The sequence below is a fragment of the Hemiscyllium ocellatum genome, chromosome 17 (genome assembly GCF_020745735.1).
Source record: "Hemiscyllium ocellatum isolate sHemOce1 chromosome 17, sHemOce1.pat.X.cur, whole genome shotgun sequence".
Classification (NCBI taxonomy): Eukaryota; Metazoa; Chordata; class Chondrichthyes; order Orectolobiformes; family Hemiscylliidae; genus Hemiscyllium; species Hemiscyllium ocellatum.
The window spans coordinates 28,589,210-28,610,941 of NC_083417.1; the positions used below are offsets into that span (position 1 = coordinate 28,589,210).

At 42.8% G+C, this 21,732-nt stretch overlaps 1 protein-coding gene across 1 annotated transcript; it reads right to left on the minus strand.

The window, feature by feature from the left end:
• Positions 1-15,169: 15,169 nt before the first annotated feature.
• On the minus strand, positions 15,170-21,187 carry slc10a3 (solute carrier family 10 member 3). The gene has a single exon (XM_060838019.1). The coding sequence runs from the start codon at positions 20,386-20,388 to the stop codon at positions 19,006-19,008; it is 1,383 nt and encodes a 460-aa protein (XP_060694002.1). The 5' UTR covers positions 20,389-21,187; the 3' UTR covers positions 15,170-19,005.
• Between the last annotated feature and the right edge of the window lie 545 nt (positions 21,188-21,732).

Consider the following 21,732-nt stretch of genomic DNA (forward strand, 5'->3'; position numbering starts at 1 on the left):
GCGCCCATAACTCCTCCCTCACTTCCCTCCAAGGCCCCAAGGGATCCTTCCACATCCGCCACAAGTTCACCTGTACCTCCACACCCATCATCTATTGCATCCGCTGCACCCGATGTGGCCTCCTCTATATTGGGGAGACAGGCCGTTTACTTGCGGAACGCTTCAGAGAACACCTCTGGGACACCCGGACCAACCAACCCAACCACCCCGTGGCTCAACACTTTAACTCTCCCTCCCACTCCACCGAGGACATGCAGGTCCTTGGACTCCTCCACCGGCAGAACATAACAACACGACGGCTGGAGGAGGAGCGCCTCATCTTCCACCTGGGAACCCTCCAACCACAAGGAATGAACTCAGATTTCTCCAGTTTCCTCATTTCCCCTCCCCCACCTTGTCTCAGTCGGTTCCCTCAACTCAGCACGGCCCTCCTAACCTGCAACCTTCTTCCTGACCTCTCCGCCCCCACCCCACTCTGGCCTATCACCCTCACCTTGACCTCCTTCCACCTATCACATCTCCATCGCCCCTCCCCCAAGTCCCTCCTCCCTACCTTTTATCTTAGCCTGCTTGGCACACTCTCCTCATTCCTGATGAAGGGCTTATGCCCGAAACGTCGAATTTCCTATTCCTTGGATGCTGCCTAACCTGCTGTGCTTTAACCAGCAACACATTTTCAGACACATAAACAGGCAGACAATAAAGGGTTATGGACTATGTGCAGGTAGATGGGATTAGTTTAGAATGGCATCATGGTCAGTGCAGACATGGTAGGCCAAGGAGCCTATTCCTGTGCTGTACTTTTTTCGATGTTCTAAATAATAAAAATTTTCATAAAGGGTCCTACACCTAGTTATGGAGCATTCTGTAAAATTCAATATCCTGAGCACTATATTCATACATTTTAGAGGTGCCCACAGATTCTGTCATGTTGTGCTAAGAGTGAGGCTGCACAAGATTATTTAAAAGGATCCTCAGCTATACATAATCAACTACCTGGCTTATTGGCTTAGACTGAGGACTGCCTTTTGGCTGGGTGTTTGCAACTGTGTATGATAACTACCGGAAACCTTTGCCCAGTGGTTTCCTACACAAAAGCCCTCTGGTAACATGGTGCATTACTGAGCCTACTATTGGGGCTGGAAGATGAGAAAATGGAAAACCAGCAAATGAAAATGGATAGACACAGAATGATTAGAGATGAAGGTGAAGGAACACACAAAAGAATACCTTACACCAGAGGTTATGAACACATAATCAAAACATCTTCAGTTTGAAGAGTAACAGTGTACCTGTCAGGTTTGTATCCCCAGACGGGTTGTGGCAGTGCAGTGTTATCTGTTACAGCACAAACTGCACCAGACCATCCATTTCACTAGCTGTAGTTCAGCTGCTGGACATGGCCATTCATTTCTATCCTCAGTATTGTTACAGATTGCTACGTAGGCCAGTGGTTCACAAAATAGGATCTTCCAATTTATAAGTAAAAAGTGTGGTCTGCAGATGCTGGAGAGCAGAGCTGAAAATGTGTTGCTGGTTAAAGCACAGCAGGTCAGGCAGCATCCAAGGAACAGGAAATTCAACGTTTCGGGCACAAGCCCTTCATCAGGAAAGCGCCAAACTACTACCGCGCCTCCCTTGTCTGCAGGTTTGATGGTGAGGTTGGGGTTGGAGCGGAGGGAGTGGAGGGCTGCACGTTCTGAGGTTGAGAGGTTGGAGTGGGTAAGAGGGGTGGACAGATTGAGTCGGTTAATGTCGCGGCGGCAGTTGGCTATAAATAGATCGAGGACAGGTAAGAGGCCAGCACGGGGTGTCCAGGTGGATGGGGTGTGTTGGAGGCGGGAGAAGGAGTCGTCAGAGGGTGGGCCAATTTATAATACAATCTGAGTGTGGAGACATTGCTGAGATTTAAATGAATATTTCTCATCTATATTCAAAAAGGAGAAAGACATTGTAGATGGAGATTTCAGTCGGAATGGGGAGGTTCAAGAACATGTTAAAATTAATAAGAAGGAGGTTTTGTATGTTTTAGCAGGCATACAGGTACATAAATTCCCAAGGAGTGATGAGATGTATCCCAGGTTGCTGTAGAAAGCAAAGGAGGAGATTGCTGGGCCTTGGCAGAGATATTCAAAACTTGACTGACCACAGGGCAAGAGGACTGGAGAGTAACTAGTGTGGCTCCTTTGTTCAAGAAGAGTCGTAGGGACAGGCAAGTACATTATTTCCTCTGTATCCACAAGGGTTCTGTTTCTCTAAGTCCCCATGAATAATGAAATTCGCGAGTGCAGAGCTTGATAAAATTAGGTTGAAAATCAGGGATACGTGATTTTTGCCAGTTGATATTGATTTTTGTTGTTACTTTTTTTGGATGGATAAGGCAACTTTAAGATTTGTAGAGGCCAATTAACCTGATGTCAGTGATCGGGAAATTATCGGAAAAAGTTCTGAGAGATGGGATTAACCAAATTTAGAAAGGCAGGAATTCATCTGGGATAGCTGGCTTAGATTTGTTGGAAGGAGATCCTGTCTGACTAATTTAATTGAGATTTTTGAAAAGGTGACTAAATATATTGATGAGGGTAGTGCAGTTGATGTGGTATAGAAAGACTTCAGTAAGACCTTTGACAAATTCCCACATGGAAGGCTGGTCCAAAAAGTAAGAGCCTATGGGATCCAAAGCAAGATGGCAAACTTGATTCTAAATTGACTTGTAAACAGAAGGAAAAGGGCTGATTTTGTAATTGAAATTTGTGATCAGCGATGTTCACAGGGATTGGTGCTGGATCCTTGTTATTTGTTATTCACACTCATGACTTGGTTTGCAGGTGACACAAGTTTAGCTTTGCTGTTGATGGTGAGGAAGATGGTCCCAGGCTACAGCCTGAAATTGATCAGCTAATAAATTGGGCACAGCAGTGTCAGATGGAATTTAATTCAGATAAGCGTGAGGTGATGCATTTTGGGAGGTCGAACAAGAATATATACAATGAATGGTAGTTCCCTAGGGAGTAGTGTGGAACAAAGGGACCTTGGTGTACAAGTCCATAGATTCCTGAAGATATCAGCACATACAGACAGGGTAGTGAAGGCAGCATATGGGATGCTTGCCTTCATTAGCCAGGGCACAGAATATTGGACCAAGGGAGTTTGTAATAACTTTATAAAACATTGATGAGGCCACAGATGGAATACTGTGGGCAGTTTCTGGTCACTACACTATTGGGAGGATGTGACTGCACTGCAGAGGAGATTCACCAGAAGGTTGGCTAGGATGAAAAGTCTCAGTTTTGAAGAGACTGAATCGACTGGGCTTGCTTTCCCTGGAGCTGAGATGAGGCCGAGGGGGCACCTGAGTCAGGTATACAAAATTATGAGAAACATAAACAGGGTAGATCGTGAGAATCTTTTCTTCATGTTAGATATGTCTAAGGCCAGGGGACACAAGTTTAAGGTGATGAGTAAATATGGAATACACTGTCTAGGATAGTGGTGGAGGCAGTTCCTCCGCACCATTTAAGAAGCATCTGAATAAGCGTTTAAAATATCAAGGCATAGTAGCAGTGCAGGTAAATGGGATTAGTATAGTTTGGTACTTGCTGGTCAGCATAGATAAGGTGAGCCGAAGAACCTGCTTCTAAGTTGTATGACAATCTGATACTCAATAGAAATCATGAAAGTCAGAGAACATAAAAAAGGAGTAGGATGTTCCAGCCAGAGCCTGTTCCATAAGTCAATACAATCACAACTGAACTCAACTCCATGGTCTCGTGTGCAACTCCTAATCCTGGTCTTCAAAAATCTTAGTCCTGGTCTTGAATATATTCAATGGCCTAACCTCCAAGAGAAGTAGTTTCTCTCCAAGAGAAGTATTACCTTTTAAGGGGTTTTACATGGAAACCCCTTAATTCTTAAAACTGTGTCCCTGGCTTGCCTAATTTACTTCTTAGCCATGATTGAATGACAAAGCAGACTTGATGGGCTGTATGGCCTAATTTCTGTTCCTATGTCTTATGGTCTTAAGTTCTAATTCGCTGGAGAAACAGATTCAAAACCCACTATGGCAGCTGGTGGAATTTAAAATGTTTAGTTAATAGAGTTTTAATTGAAAATCCTCATCTTGTTAATGGTGACCATGAAACTATTATTAATTGTAAAGACCATCGGATTCACTAATGCCTGTTCAGGAAGGAAATCTACTACTCTTACATCATGTTGACTACATGTGACTCCAGACCCACAGCAATGTGAATGACTCTTAACTACCCTTTAAAATGAGTAAAAAATGAAGGGCTTATGCTCGAAACGTCGAATTCTCTATTCCTGAGATGCTGCCTGGCCTGCTGTGCTTTGACCAGCAACACATTTGCAGCTACCCTTTAAAATGGCCTAACAATACACTCAGTTCAAACGGGATGGAAACATATGCTGGCCTTTCCAGGGATACGCTCAAAATCTCAAAAAAAGCAGATTTTCTCCACGTGTTGACTGATTTATTTTGTTACTCAAGTACTTTCAGATTTGAAGTTTTTAAATTTAATCTCTGTAGTATTTTGCTTTTTTGTTCAAAGTAAACAATTGAATTGACGACTGCGTTGTTAAAACAGCACATTGTCCTAGTGTTTTACCAGATTCTTTTATATTGTATTACCTTTTAATGATTGTGATTACTGGATTGACCAGACTAAAATACACATAACTAAAAATAATTATCAGGGAAGGTTTTTGGAGGCCAACAAAGCTCCAAAGAGTGAAAAAGTTTATCATATATCACACCAAGGTTTGTGTAAAGATTTGTAGCTCGGGTGCTAGTTGTTGTGTTTGTGGGTATGTTCGCCGATCTGGGAAGTTGATTTGCAACTGGTTCATCCCCTGACCCCATACCAATGACCACGATATATCACACCGGCTATCCATCACCACACTGTCTGTAAATCTCTCTGTGCTATTGCCTCAACTCTTATCAAATACACTTTGCATGCACCATGCTGTAATTTTGAGTGTTTAAACCTGAAAACTGCTCATTATAATCTGGAATACAATGATAAAGCAAACACAAGATGATACAGGTAACAGACAATAAAACAGAAAACGCATGTGATGATAGCAGAGTTTGGGCTATTGCTTGTAGCATAACTAGGATAAAAATAAAAAATGAGGAAAATTTTCTAATAATTTCAATGTAGAGTTCAAGAAGACAGCACCATCACAAATTTGTTCACCTTAACTGGGATCTGTTTATACTGCTCATATGTTCAAATTACATGATACGACTAAGCTTGGTGTTCGCAGTAGTGCCTTTTTTTTCATCTTTTTCGGGCATGGCCATTTTTCCTTTATTTTCTTCCAAGAGATCGGTCAATGCCCATTCCACAATGACCAGCTTGGCATAGATTCGAAATCTCTACCAATGCAGAATTGTAGGCATATCACATTTTGACACTCTTACAAGCCTAAAATGGAAGTTAGAAGTGAATTGTTAATGATCCAGTAGATTATTTATCCATGTTATTCCATGCCAGTACACCATGGACTCTCATAGTGTTTAGGAGCCTCCTGTGCAGCACTTTGTCAAGCATCTTCTCAATATCCAAATTGTTCACTTCCATTGACTCTACTTTGTCTAAGCTGCAAATGTGTTGCTGGTCAAAGCACAGCAGGCCAGGCAGCATCTCAGGAATAGAGAATTCGACGTTTCGAGCATAAGCCCTTCCTGATGAAGGGCTTATGCTCGAAACGTCGAATTCTCTATTCCTGAGATGCTGCCTGGCCTGCTGTGCTTTGACCAGCAACACATTTGCAGCTGTGATCTCCAGCATCTGCAGACCTCATTTTTTACTCTACTTTGTCTAACCTGCTTGTTATTGTCTCAAAGAATTCTAATCGATTTGTCAGACACAACCTTCCCTTAACAAAGCCATGCTGATTCAGTCCTATTTTACCATGTACTTCCAAATACTCTGCAATTCATCCTTAATAATGGACTCTAAAATATTACCAATAGAAAAGGTCAAGCTAACCTGCCTATAATTTTCTGTCTTTTGTCTATCTCCCTTCTTAAATATAGTGTTACATTAGCCATTTCCCAGTCCTCTAGGACCCTCCCTGACTCCAGTGATTCCGAAAAGATCACCATCAATGCCTCCAAAATCTACTCAGTTATCACCTACAGAATCCTGGAGTGTCGTCCACCTGGTTTGAGTGATCTATCCATCTTCAGACCTTTCAGCTTCCCTGACACCTTTTCCTTAGCAAAGGCCAGTACACTCAGCTCTGTCCTCTGGCTCTCCTGAAATTCTGGCATGCTACGGATTTCTTTCATCGTGAAGACTGATGCAAAGTACCTGTTCAGTTCCTCCACCATTTCTTTGTTCCCCATTACTACTTCTAGATCCTCATTTTCCAGCCATCCAATATTGATTTTATAAAGAAGATTGCAATACTTTTTTATACTATAAACTTATTTACCTTTGCGCTTCATCTTCTTCTCCCCTTATTGCTTTTTTTAAAAAAGCAATCCTCTGTTGGTTTTTAAAAGGTTACCCACAAAATATTCATCACATTGCATACATTTTCTTTTGCTTCTTTCTGATTTTGTCTTTTGGCTGATTTCCCTTGTCAGCCATGGTTACCTCGTTTACCCTGTAGTATGCTTCTTCTTCCTTAGGATGAATTACTGTTTTGCCTCCCAAATAGGGGCAGCACGGTGGCTCAGTGATTAGCACTGCTGCCTCACAGCACAAGGGTTCCAGGTTCAATTCCAGTCTCGGGCACCATTCTCCCTGTGTCTGCGTGGGCTTTCTCCAGGTGCTCCGGTTCCCTCCCACAGTCCAAAGATGTGCAGGTGAATTGGCCACGCTAAATTGTCCAAAGTATTAGGTGTGTTAGTCAGAGGGAGGTGGATTACTCTGCGGAGGGTCAGTGTGGATTTGTTGGGCCAAAGGGCCTGTTTTCACACTGTAGGGAATCTAATCTAATAACCCCAGAAACTCCTGACATTGCTGCTTCACCATCTTCCCTGTTAGGCTCCCCTTCCAATCAACTCTCATGTTTTTTTTTGTAACCTTTACTCCATTGTAATACCATTACATCTGATTCCAGCTTCTCTTTCTCAAAGTGCAGGGTGAATTCCATCACATTACGGTGACTGTCCCTTAGGGGTTGTCACTTAAGCTCGCTAATCAAGTCTGCCTCATTACACATCACCAAATCCAGAAATGCCTGATCCCTTGTGGGTTCTAGCACAAGCTGCTCCAAAAAGAAAATCTCAAAGTATCCACAAATTCCTTTTCTTGAGATCCGCTGTCGATCTGATTTCCCAGACCACTCACATCTTGAAGCAGCCTCATGATTATTTGTAATGGCACCATTTTTATGTGCCTTTTTCTATTTCTTGATTAACTTTCTTCCCACATGCTGACTACAGCTAGGAGGTCTTACACAACTCCAATCAAGTCTTATTCCTTTTGCAATTCTTCAACACTACCCACACAGATTCTACACCCTCTGACTCTATCACTTGCCACTCTTAATTTAATTTCAATTCTTACTAACACAGGAATCCCGTTCCCTCTGTCCATCTGTCTGTCTTTTCGATAGGACATGTATTTAGTTTCCAGTCCTGATCCCCTTGTAGTCACATATCTACTACACCCATAACATTGTACTTAGCAACGTCTACAAGCTCATTTACCTTGTTTTGTAATGTATGCATTTCAGAACCACACCCTCAGTCTACATGGACTGTGTCATAGCTGTGCCTGAAGTTAGATTCCTGACCTTTTCCTATTATTACTCTCTGTCTTAATGTTTGTTATAGAAAACAATAGTCTCTGAGAACTCTCCTACGTCCCCCCACCCATTTAATTTTTTTCCATAAGATTGAACCTATCCCCCAACTGATTCATTTAAAGCCGTATGATAAACCCTAGCTACACAATTCACCAGGATTCTGGTCCCACATGATTCAGGTTGAGTCCATCCCATTGCAGCAGCTCCCTCCTTCCCCAGTACTGATACCAATGAATCAATTTCCCCCACACTAATTTTCGAGCCATCCATTTATTCCATTAATCTGTACCAATTAGCTTGTGGCTCAGGTGGTAATCCAGGTATTGGTGATTTCTAGTTCTGCTTTTCAATTTACCCTACCTGCTCATATTCCTTCAGCAGAACGACTTTGCTTTTTCTACTTCTGGTCATTTATAACTATGTAGATGATAACTACTGGATACTTCCTCTTCTACTAATTCTCCAGCCCAGTCGAGGCATCTTGCAGCTGGGCACTAGCCAGGCAATATGACTCTTGATCCTGGCAACAGAAAAGAGTGTAGATTACTTACAGTGTGGAAACAGGCCCTTCAGCCCAACAAGTCCACACTGACCCTCCGAAGTGCAACCCACCCAGACCCATTCCCCTACATTTACCCCTTCACCTAACACTACAGGCAAGTTAGCATGGCCAATTCACCTAACCTGTACATCTTTGAACTGTGGGAGGAAACCAGAGCACCCAGTATATATTCCCCTTATTATATTATCCCCAATTACAACTACATTTCTCTTTACTTCCTCTTCTGAATGGCTCCCTGTACCATAGCATTATGGTCAGGTTGCTCATTCTCCCAACAACCCCTGCTCTCATCCGCACAGGGAGTAAAAATCTCAAACCTGTTAGATAAGCTCAATGGCCGAGGTTCCTTCAGCACTACCTCCTGGATTCCACAAGCTGCCTCGCACATAGTCATACCCTTCAGTCCCCGATCACTGGCCAAATTTGAGGCAGTTAATCTAAGTGATTGCCTGCTAAACACAGCATTCCGGTAACTTTTTTTTTGTTTCAAAAATATACTTTATTCATAAAAATATTTGGATATTTGTACAATTGGTGATGCTATTCATATGTATACATTGCATTTCTTTACATACACAGGTCAGCCTGAATTATTTGTATATACTAGTCTGTATGTTGGCCATGCAGATGTTTAGCTGAGGTGTCCAATTACTGAGTGGGCTCCCCGTTCTTCTTTGGAAGGCGGACCTTACACTGTTGTCTTTCCCCACCGTGCCTTGGCGTTAACTGCCCCAAACTTTAGCGCGTCTCCCAGCATATAGGCCTAAACCTTGGAATGTGCCAGTCTGCAACACTCAATCAGGGTCAACTCCTTCAGCTGGAAGACCAGCACATTTCAGGCAGATCAAAGAGCGTCTTTCACTGAGTTGATGATCCTCCATGCACAGTTGATGTTCATCTCAGTGTGCATCCCGGGGAACAGACCGTAGAACATGGAGTCCCGCATCACGAAGCTGCTCGGGACAAACCTCGACAAACACCACTGCATTCCTCTCCAGACTTTCTTTGCATAGGCACATTCCCGAAGGAGGTGTGTGACAGTCTCGTCCCCTCCACAGCCGCTTCAAAGGCAGCGTGTGGTGGGGCATAAAGGATCTCACAGGCAGAGCTCTTCTCACCACCAGCTAAGGTGGTGTCTTGGTGCTTGTTGGAAAGTTCTGGCGATGAGGCATTCTGCCAAATGACTTTGACAGTCTGCCCAGGGAACCTTTCGACAGGATCCACCCTCTCCTTTTCCCCAAAGGGTCTCAAGGACTCTATATGCTGACCATCTCCTGATGGACTTGTGGTAAAAGGTGCTTTTCTTCATAAATTTCTCCACGAAGGTGATACGGAACGGTCCAACAACTTGGAGTATTCCGCAGCAGTGAGACCAGGTCCATCCTTCGGAACACCCGGGACAGGTAGAACCTCAGTATGTAGTGACACTTGGTGTTTGTGGACCGGGGATCCACGCACAGCTTGAAGCAGCCACACACAAAGGTAACCATCAGGATGATGGTTGCATTGGGTGTGTTTTTCCCCCCGTTGCCCAGATCTTTCTACATGGTGTCCCTTTGGACCTGGTCCATCTTTGATCTCCATATGAAGTGGAAGATGGCTCGGGTGACTGCGGCTGCACAGGTTCTGGAAATAGGCCAGACCTGTGCCACATATAACAATAATGACAGTACCTCACACCTGATGACCAGGTTTTTACCCGTGATAAAGAGTAACCATTGCTCCCATCTGCCCAGTTTCTGCCTCACTTTACTGATTCGCTCCTCCCAAGACTTGGCACACCTCCCAGCCCCTCTGAACCAAATACCCAGCACCTTCAAGTGATCAGTCCTGATGGTGAAGGGGATAGAGGATTGGTTGGCCCAGTTTCCAAAGAACATGGCCTCGCTCTAGCCTCAGTTTACCTTGGCTCCCGAGGCCCGTTCGAACCAGTCACAGATGCACATGGGTCTGTGCACGAACAGCAGTTCCGAGCAGAAAATGGTGACGTCATCCATGTACAAGGAGGCCTTAATCTGTAGGTCCCGCTGCCAGGAATAGTCATCCCTCTCAGACTTGCATCCTTCCTGATGGACTCGGCAAATGGCTCTATGCAGCACAAAAACAAGGCAGAAGAGAGAGGGCAGCCCTGCCTGACTCCAGATCTGACTGGGAAGCTATCTGATTCCCATCCATTGATTGAGACTGCACTAACAATTAGATTAGATTACATTAGATTACTTACAGTGTGGAAACAGGCCCTTCGGCCCAACAAGTCCACACCGACCCGCCGAAGCGCATCCCACCCATACCCCTACACTTACTCCCTACCTAACACTACGGGCAATTTAGCATGGCCAATTCACCTGACCCGCACATCTTTGGACTGTGGGAGGAAACCGGAGCACCCGGAGAAAACCCACGCAGACACGGGGAGAACGTGCAAACTCCGCACAGTCAGTCGCCTGAGTTGGGAATTGAACCCGGGTCTCAGGTGCTGTGAGACAGCAGTGCTAACCACTGTGCCACCGTGCCGCCCACAATGTTGGTGTGGAGCAGTTGGATCCAATTGCAGATTCCCTCCCCAAAGCTCATTTTGTACAGAACATCTCTCATGGGGCAACACAGTGGTTAGCACCGCTGCCTCACAGCACCAGGTTTGATTCCAGCCTTTGTGCAAATCCACACAGACAGTCACTTTCTCCTTGTGTCTGCGTGGGTTTCCTCTGGGTGCTCCAGTTTCCTCCCGCAGTCGAAAGATGTGCTGGCCAAGTGAATTGGATATGCTAAATTGCCCATAGTGATAGATGCATTAGTCAGAGGAAGTGGGTCTGGGTGGGTTACTCTTCTGACGGGCGGTGTGACTGTTTGAGCTGAAGGGCCTGTTTCCAATGTACACATGCAATATCCTGTCAAAGGCATTCTCCTGGTCCAGGCTGATGAGGCAGGTGTCCACCCCCTGTCTTGCACATAGGCGATCATGTCCCTGAGGAGTGTGAGACTCTCAGCGATCTTCCTGCCCGGTACAGCACAGGTTTGGTCAGGGTGACCCAGTTGGCGATGACCTTTGACAAGATTTTGTAATCTATGTTTAATGAGATTGGTCTCCAATTTCTAATTTCCTCCCTCAACCCCTTCTGCTTGTACATGAGGGTGATGATGCCTTTCCTCATGGATTCACTCATGGTGCCTACCAGAAGCATACTGACAAACACCTCCAGCAGGTCCCAACCAACTAAGTCCCACAGAGCAGAATAGCACTCAACCGGTAAGCCGTCGCTTCCAGGAATTTTATTCTTTTCGAAGGACTCAAGGGACTCAGTCAGCTCATCCAGAAATAGTGGCTGGTCCAGCCTCTCCCGTGTTCTGCCGTTTAAGACTTCCGTGATAGAGGAAAGGAATGACTGGGAGGCCGCGCTGTCGATTGGCTTGGAGTCATATGGACTGGCGTATAAGGATTTGCTGATCCTCGTGAAGTCAGCCTGAAATGACGTTACTGAGCCATCTTCTTCCTTCAGGCTGCTGAGCACGGAGCTCTCTTTGTGCACCTTCTGGAAGAAGAAACGTGAGAACCAGCCCGCTGGAGACTCAAAGAGGGGCTTCACAGTTTTCTAACCTGCTTAATCCCTCTTGAGCTCCTCAATGTTTCCTGGGGTCAACAACTTTGTGTTTAGCTTCCACGTTTCCTTACCAGCCTGCTGCTCGTCCTGTAGGTGACAGTCGGCCAGCAAGAGGCAGTGGTCAGAGAAGAACACCAGTTTGACGTCCGTGGCTCTGAATGTCGATTATCCAAATTTCAGATTATCAAACAACATCTCAAGGTCCCAATGCTTGGATAAACTTTATTATCTGAACATTTGGTTATCCAAACAAAACACTCCCCACCCATGTCACTCAAATAATCACGGTTGCCCTATACTGATTGGGCGGTGTCTAACTCCGGATGTGATTCTCCTTCCTGACTCATTACAAGTCCTGCACTTTTAATAGGTACTCTCAAACAGAGTTGGGGTGAGCTGAGATGATTCACACTAGTTAAGCATCAATAGTCACCAACACCAACTGAGGCCCTGTTTAAGCTTCAGGTGGTTAACTGATAACCGTTTCACGGTTATCAAGATGGCTACCTTATTAACCTTTTAACTAGACTACTGAATTTTAAACTTTTGAAATGGTGAAAGAAAAGATCTACCAGTTCTCTAAATTTGCCAAACTACTTACTCACTTGAGTTGTCTCTCACTCCGGATGTGATCTCCCCTTCCTGACCATGTGCACCAAGAAGAATGCCCCTACTCTCCTTCAAAATAGTGGAATGAAAAGTTTTGCATCGACTACAGAATCCTGATGATTTAGTATCCCACTTGAAAAGATGTGGTGCCACTTTACACTTTCACCTAATTATTTGTGCACAATTCTCTGAAGTTGGACTTGAATCTGTAACCTTGCTTTTATTCAAATGCAAGCATAAAGCTACCAACTGCATAATGGCTGATGCCCATAGTGTTACACACAAAAGTGCTTTGGTATCTGAAACGACCAGCTATCCTTAGTAGCCACACACACAGATGACAAGCAACATGAATTCAACTGGGACAACATTATTATTATAGGACAAGCCAAACAGAAAACAGCTAGGGAATTCCTAGAGGCATGGCACTCATCCACAGATTCTATCAACAAACACATCGACCTGCACCCAATATACTGACCATTGCAAAGGACAGCTGGAACTGACAACCGGAAGCAGCAGAGACAAATCACTATAAATGCCAGAGGAAACATCAAGAAGCGCTTCACAGGAGACTCCCAAGCACTGAGGATGTCACCTAGACAGGGGACGAAACATCGGCAACACAAATTCCCAGGTTGGCGAACAGAACCACAACAACGAGCACCCGAGCTACAAATCTCCTCACAAACTTTGATTTTGCTTGTGTGTTTGTCTGGTCCTTACTGGTGCTATATTGGTTCTCCACCCTTGCCACTTACTTGTAGATCCAACCGATTAATATTGCAAATAACTCAGTCACACACCCTCAAGCTTTAATGCAAAAAGATATAAATTAACCACAATCTAAACTTCACATAACCACCTTGGCTCTAGTTTCTCCCCGACCCCTTATGAAAAAGAAATACATTCTAATTAAGATGTGCTTGATTTAGTTGGACGTGCATTCCTAGATTAGGTTAGGAATTTAATATCTTTCTTTACTCTCCGTTTTATAAAAGGAGATCTAATTGTGGTCAATAATTCCATGTTTGTTGTTTGAAATAATATGCTTAAACATAGCTAGGATGTTAAAGTTTGAGCTGAACTACAAAAATCAGAAGATGCTTGAAACACTAGAAATAGTCAGCAAATCATGCAGCATCCATGGAGGAAATTTGTTTTTAAAAAATAAACTCTGGCATCTATAATAATTAATTTGTAATGTCAGGACTGTTTGTCTTAAATGAATCATATGATTAATAATCATTAGCACTGTTTGAAGATGAGTAAGGAGACTTCAACCATACTGGTTAGTATCTTTCTTTCAACCAGGCTGAGAAAAAAAACGTAAATTATTGTCCATCAGTAATGGGGCATTCCAAATGTAGAATTGTTTGCCCATATAACTAAAATGAAACTTTGATACGGAGCTCATTTGGTAAAAGATACTTTCCGATATTGACAGGAGACAATTATATACACTGTATTAGCATAAACTCTGTGAAAAGAAAGGATAACAAATGTATGCATAAACTAGAAACAAAGAAATTTAAATGAGAGGTAAACTAGAACAATTATCTGCTGTGGGGACTTAGTTTGAATCATTGATCAATGCACAGAGACAGGAATTTCCAGGAAGAACTGAGAAAGATTAAAGGAAAAAAAACTGCAGGTATTTATTTTTGCCAATTCAGAAGGGCAAAACTGTATACTGCAACTAATCACCAAGTGGAAAAGAGTATGAGAAGAAAGCAGAGATACAAAAAGTGGTAAAAATGGTAGCATTTGATAGCATTGCTCTGGTTAAACTAAAATTAGGTTTCTTGTCCCAACAATACAGTATCATAATCTGTTTCACTTGCTCCTTTGGGCAAAAATTGCAAGGTTATACTTTGAAAAGTGAAATAAAGACATCATTTTAGTGAATAGCACATAAAAAATACTTCCTTTCAAACATGACTGGTGGCATTCATCATTTTGCATGACAAAGTATACAATGTGGGTTTACCAATGCTTTCAATTTCCAGTTATCTTGAGTCATTAGTGGTTTCATTACATAAATGTTTGCTGAGTGATTGAAATACAATTAACTGGAAATAACATAAGCTCAGGGATCACCAGTAAAAAAAGTGTTGAATATGCTTAAATTGAAAAGACAGACTTGAAAGCATAAACCCCAGCTACCGTGACCCCACAGCAGAGGTTTTTCTGCTTCTTTAAACAACCAGCTATTTCATGACTACATCCCTCTATGGCTAAATTTACTCTTCTTCCCACAACAGAAGCCTTTGCAGCTGAACAATATGATGTTAACTTTATTTTGGTTGGTTTATTTGCTTTTGCACTCAAATCAAGCATGTAATTCGTGTGGTGCCTGATTATGAACATATGTATAAAACCAATATATTGAAGTGGCTCTTCTACTTCTCTTAAAAAGTTTCAACTTACCTTCAACATCTGTTTAAAATAGACAAAAAAAAGGTTAACAGTGCTGTAACCCTATGCCAACATTATTTTATACTACTATAATTAAGTAAATTAGCTCCATTATATACAGAGCCTGAATTCACTACCATTACAATGATTACATACAATTTGGTTTAAATAACTAAGTTTATTGGTACTTTATTGCAGACTTTTATAAAAAAGGAGAAAGTTATGTATAGAAACTTGGCATAACGTAGGAAGTTCTCTCATGTGAATTTACACACACAAAACAAAGCTTAGATTCAGGAAACTTAATTAAGCTCCATCAGGTTACCATTATTAGAAGTAACAAAGTCAGAATGATACTGCAAAAAGACTACTATTCAGGTAATCATGCCGATGTTTTGCAAAAAAAATTACTCATTCCCCAAAAACCATTCCCCAACAGGTTTTTTTTTCCTTGAACTGTTGATCCAATTGTCTTCTGCAAGTTAACATTGAGTCTGCTTCTGCCACCCTTTCAGGCAATGCATTAGGTAATAGCTCATCATGCTTCTGATTACTTTATCAATTACATTAATTCTAAATACTATCAAACCAATTTTTTTTTTAAAAATGGTGGCATATATTAACCTTGAACATGTAGATGCAGTTGCTGTTTTCAAGTCTATCCTGTTTTAAAGCATTAAAGCAGAACAAATAGTAAAGAAAAAAATATATATAACACACACACACACAAAATATATATGGAGTATTAGTTAGAGTTTAAATATATGCAGGCAACTTCCCTTATATCTTTGGGGGGGTAGTGGATTTCAATCAAGATAGATTGGTAGGAATAGTGTAATTATTCTTAAGGGCTAGGGAAAGAAAAAAAAGAAGAGGGGGCAATTACAGAGTCGGATGTACAGCACAGAAACAAACCCTTCAGTCCAACTCATCCATGCTGACCAGATATCCTAACACAATCTAATCCCATTTGCAAGCATTTGGCCCATATCCCTCAAAACCTTTCCTATTCATATAGCCATCTAGGTGCCTTTTAAATGCAGTAATTGTACCAGCCTCCACCACTTCCAGAGGCAGCTCATTTCATACATGCACCAGCCTGTGTGTGAAAAAGTTGTCTCTTAGGTTCCTTTTATATCTTTCTCCTTTCACCCTAAACCTATGCACTCTAGTTCTGGACTCCCTTACCCGAGGGAAAAGACTTTGTCTATTTATCCTAACCACGCCCCTCAGGATTTTATAAACCTCTATAAAGGTCACCCCTCAGCCTCCGATGCTCCAGGAAAACAGCCTTCAGCCTCTCTCTATACCTCAAATCCTGGCAACATCCTTGTAAATCTTTCCTGAATCATTTCAAGTTTCACAATATCCTTCCGATAGGAAGGAGACCTGAATTGCACACAATTCCAATATTCCAACGTCCTGTACAGTGCAACATGACCTCCCAACTCCTATACTCAATACTCTGACCAATAAAGCATACCAAATGCCTTGTTCGCTATCCTATCTACTTGCGACTCTACTTTCAAGGAACTGTGAACCTGCAGACCAAGGTCTCTTTGTTCAGCAATACACCCCAGAACCTTACCATTTAAGCGTACAAGTTCTGCTCTGATTTGCTTTTCCAAAATGCAGCACCTTGCATTTATCTAAATTAAAACTCCACCTGCCACTCCTCAGCCCATTGGCCCATCTGATCAAGATCCAATTGTACTCTTGAGGTAACCTCCTTTGCTGACCACTACACCTCCAAGTTTGGTGTCACCTGCAAACTTGCTAACTATATCTCCTACGTTCGCATCCAAATCATTTTACATAAACAAAGAAAAGCAGTGGACCCGGCACTATTTCTTTTGGCACACCACTGGTCACAGGCCTCCAGTCTGAAAAGCAACCCTCAGCCATCATCCTCTGTCTTCTACTTTTGAGCCTGTTAAGTGTCCAAATGGCTAGTTCTCCCTGTATTCCATGAGATCTAACCTTGCTAACCAGTGTCCCACGAAGAACCTTGTCGAACACCTTACTGAAGTCTATATTGATCACGTCTACCACTCTGCCCTCATCAATCCTCTTTGTTACTTCTTCAAAAAAACTCAGTGAAGTTGATATAATTTCCCATGCACAAAGCCATGCTGACTATCCCTAATCAGTCCTTGCCTCTCTAAATCCTGTCCCTCAGGATTCCCTCCAACAACTTGCCCACCACCGATGTCAGGCTCACTGGTCTATAGCTCCCTGGCTTTTCCTTGCCACATTTCTTAAAAAGCGGCACATCGGCCAACCTCCAATCTTCCGGCACCTCACTTGTGACTATCAATGATACAAATATCTCAGCAAGGGATCCAGCAATCACTTTGCTAGCTTCGCATAGAGTTTTATGGTAGACCTGATTAAGTCCTGGGGATTTATCCATTTTTATGCGTTTCAAGATATACAGCACCTCTTCTGTAATATGTACATTTTTCAAGCTGTCACCATCTATTTCCCTACATTCTATACCTTCTATGTCCTTCTCCACAGTAAATACTGATGCAAAATACTCGTTTAGTATCTCCTGTGGCTCCACATATTGGCTGCCTTGCTGATCTTTGTGGGGCCTTATTCTCTCCCTAGTTGCCCTTTTGTCCTTAATGTATTTATAAAAATCCCTTTGGATTCTCCTAACCACATAACCCAAAGCTATCTCATGTCCCCTTTCTGCCCTCCTGATTTTCCATCTTAATTATGTTCCTACTGCCTTTATACTCTGATTCATTCGCTTTCTCCTGTCAATACTTGATTATAGTCTCAATTTTTCTAGTTGCCAGCTTTCCCTACACCTACCAGCCCTTCCTTTCACCCAACCACGATTGGCTCACTTCTGTCCATTTCAAGAGAGGTTAGTTAGTATCACTAAAGTGCAGATATTGAATTTATTGATAATGCTCTAAACAGAGAAGCAAATTCAAAAGGGAAAGAACATTGGAAAAGGCATTTCTTTTAATGGAAGTTGTAATTAGGATCAGGAATGGGCTACTTGGCCCCCTGAACTGCTCTATCATTCAATAATCAGTTGATTGGATCATCATTTAGCACCCAGGCTTCAGTGTTATGATATTTACCCTGAAGTTTAAAAACAAAATGAAAACTAAAATTACAGAGGGTGCAATTAATGGGATTTACTATGGATATTCATTAAAATTATTTTTTTTCAGCATGACATCATGGAGGCCATTCTTATTTCAATACTGTCCAAATAGATCAAGTATACATATCTTTAAAATCAAGTAAGTACCCAAAGTCTAAAAATTAGTTTATTCTTACTTTAGCTTTTCAAATTAAAAGTCTATCTGCATTGTTACTGATGTCTGATGTTACAAAAACAGTGCACATTACATATAGAACATACTGCAGGTCACAAAAAAAAGTGTTGTACAGAATTCCAACTAATAAAACATAACATGGAATGCTGCTCAGAACCACCAATTTAGTTTATTCAATGAATATATACTGCCATATAAAGAAGTATTTCTGTACAATAAGCCTGGCCAACAGAATGTCTCTTAAGTAGTAATCAAAGGTTTAAACACTGAGTTCCAACTAGGAAATATTTCAATACATCGAAGCCTCTTTAAAACCAAAGAATAACATGGTGGAAACTGTCCCCTTCAACAGATATTATACACCTGAAATAATGAGAAAAAGAGGCAACAACTCTTATTGCAGATGGTATAAACTATCAAAAAAATTTGCAGCAATTTAAGTTTCTAGAAGAAATGAGGTCACATAATTGTCAATTCCACTGAAATCCAATACCCGATGCAAAGCAAAGGCTGTATGTTACTGCACTAGCCATTCAGCAATTGAAATGCAGTGCATTCATGGTCAGCAGAAAAGCAACACGGTGACTCACTTCAAAAGACCATGTAAACATACCAAATTGCTGCTGTAGCCACACATACTCATTTTGGAAAATTGCTCAGTACAAAAATATTCAAATATGTTGCAGTGCAGGTAATTCATTTCCTTTGATCAAACTCAAAGAGATCAGGACTTCAAGTCATTTCCTTCAGATACTGGATGTGGCCTGAGACTCTTGTAGAGAAGATGAAGGATCACAAGTAGCAGCATTTCTGAAGTGCTACTCAGAGCCACTATAAACGGGGCCTGCGAGGCAAAGTCTGCTTCGATGCGACGGAAGGACAACTGCAGTACTGCAAGGGCTAGCAGGCTATTTTGAACTCCAATCTCTATGCTGACAGTTTTGCATAAAGGAACAGGTAATTTTAAGCAATAAGCCATGAGATATCCAATAAGCAATCCAAACACAGGAACAGCAACTCCAGCAACAATTATTTCCTTACAAACATTGCAAAGTATGGCTGCTCCCATCTGGTAAGCCATGAAGAGTCCTCCAATAATTAACAGGAAACTGAGGGGTCGAATGAGCAAAAGTAAGAACTTGCTGAGTCGTGGCAATTTATATTTTATCAACATTCCTGTTGAAATGGGAATAGCAATAAACAGCAATGTCACAAGAATCTTAGTAAACGGGACATGCAGTGTTTCATGAACATTAAGAATATAGGTATAAATGGTGGATGAAAGTGGCATCATAACAGTCGCGACTACAGTCGAGATCAAGGTCATGGAAATGGCAAGGGTCACATCCCCTCCTAGAAGCAGACTGTAGAGGTAACCTCCACCTCCTCCAGGGGTAGAGCAAGTTATTATCAGCCCGAGGGAAAGAGCTTTGGGAAGGGAAAAGACCTTGGACAAAATATATCCATATAATGGCATCAACAGAAACTGCCCAATCACTCCCAGAATGACAGGATGTGGCTGTTTGAGAAGACCTCGCAGGACTGCTAACTCCACTTTACAACCAAACGCACACTTATTTATAAAAACTAAAGGCAGAAGGAAATAAAGGAGGGGGTTCTGAGAGAAATGCGCCAAACTAGTTGAACCTGGATCATCATCAGTGGGAGACACTTTAATAATATAATCTCTTCGCTCTTCGACAGTGAATGGCTCAACCCTAGTGACATCCAGAAGGCGGATTAAGAGAGGCGCTGTCCCAGCCAGTCCGGATTTGATGCTGACAATGTAACTTTTCACAAATCCTATGGTTTCAGCATCACTGACGTTAATGATGGTGAGGACATCTGGGTCCAGAGACTGAACGAACAGTTTACTGCCATCCTTTTCCTCGGTGCTGCTGTAGCGACTGGAAACCACAATGATGCCTTTGGTGTTTTCGGGAAACTCGAATTCAGTGGAGGTGCCGTCTCCGATCGTCACGTAGTACAGGGCTGGGGTCGAGCTGTTGGAATCCACAAGGCAGTACACGCCGCTGAGGAGCGGCAGGAGCAGGAGCAGCGCCGGCTGCACACTGGCCATCCACAACAACATGGAGCGGTCACACATTCCCCTCACCACCACCACTAACTTCCCGCTGCGTCAGTCCGGCCCCCGGGAAAAGGCGAGCAGCAGCAGCCGCCGTTCACTCCCGACAGGGAAGCGCTCACAATCGGCCGAGTCCCAGCCGCATTCGAGCGGGTGGAGAGGCTGAACCCCGGTACCGGGAGGCCACTACCCTGTCCCCGGACATACCGCAGCCTCCCGTTTACCGGTAGCGTCTGTGCGTCTCGCCGCCCCAGAGAACTTCCTTCCGGCACAGCTCCCCCCGTACTTTCACTTTGCTAGTCAGTGGGTAAATGTCAGAACGTCGCTGTGCCGCTGAGTAAACCCCCACCCACTCTCAACACTAACCCAAATACCTGTACTGACGTAAAGTGATCAGGCTCCAACACATAAATAGTCTTGTCAGTCTTTCAAATGACGCCTCCTCTCCCCTCCCTTCCCCTCTTAGATTCCCCTCGGGTTTTCACGAATTGACAATTTCTCTCTCTCCTTGTTCACAATCTAACCATTAGCGCGTTCCCACATTTGTTGACGCTTCTTCGGTATCGACTCGACGAAAGCCACTTTTCATATCAGGGCAACTGCCGGGCGTTTCTGCACAACCATTTCCCCCATCGTGGGGCGGTGATGTTCCTGAGTTTCGTTGTTATCCGGTCAAATACAGAACCCACCTCCAGTTTCGTCAGACTGAAGGCTCAATCCTCAATACCCCTGGTAGACATTAACTCACAAAGTCTGCTGTTTGGGGCTTTAGAATTGGCTTTTGTCTCCTATTCTATGATGTGATATGATAGATTCCATTAGGTCTTCAGGGCTGAACCTCACAAAGTAGAATGCTACAGACAATTGGAAGGTTGGCTTTATTGCATGTGGCGCCGCTGCGGTTCTGAAAGAGAACACTCAGCTGGTGGTTATAGTTGTATTATCCAAAAATAAACTCAAAAGTGAGATTTTGATTTCATAATTCAAGTTGAAGGTGACTGAGATATTCAAATCTCCGATAATGTTTTGTTTGGTTTAGACAATCCTCGTTGCCAATTGTTTATTTGACAGGAAAGCTGAGGTGACTTTCAGCTGAAGACTGAGTCCACGGCTGACTAGACAGAGTGATTGGTTTTCATTCCATTTCCTGCATATCGCTTGCTTTCATAAACAGACCTTATACGATCTGAATGGAATTGCAATTCGGATGGAAGTCTTCTACTTCTGTCAATTATAGATAGTTAGATTTTGCCCAAAATTTGCCAACATGCTCTGTGTTAGAATTTACTGGAACATAGCATCTCAATGCGTTTCCATCAGTTAAATATTTTCGATTAACGTCAGTTCAGAAATGTTTGAACCAGA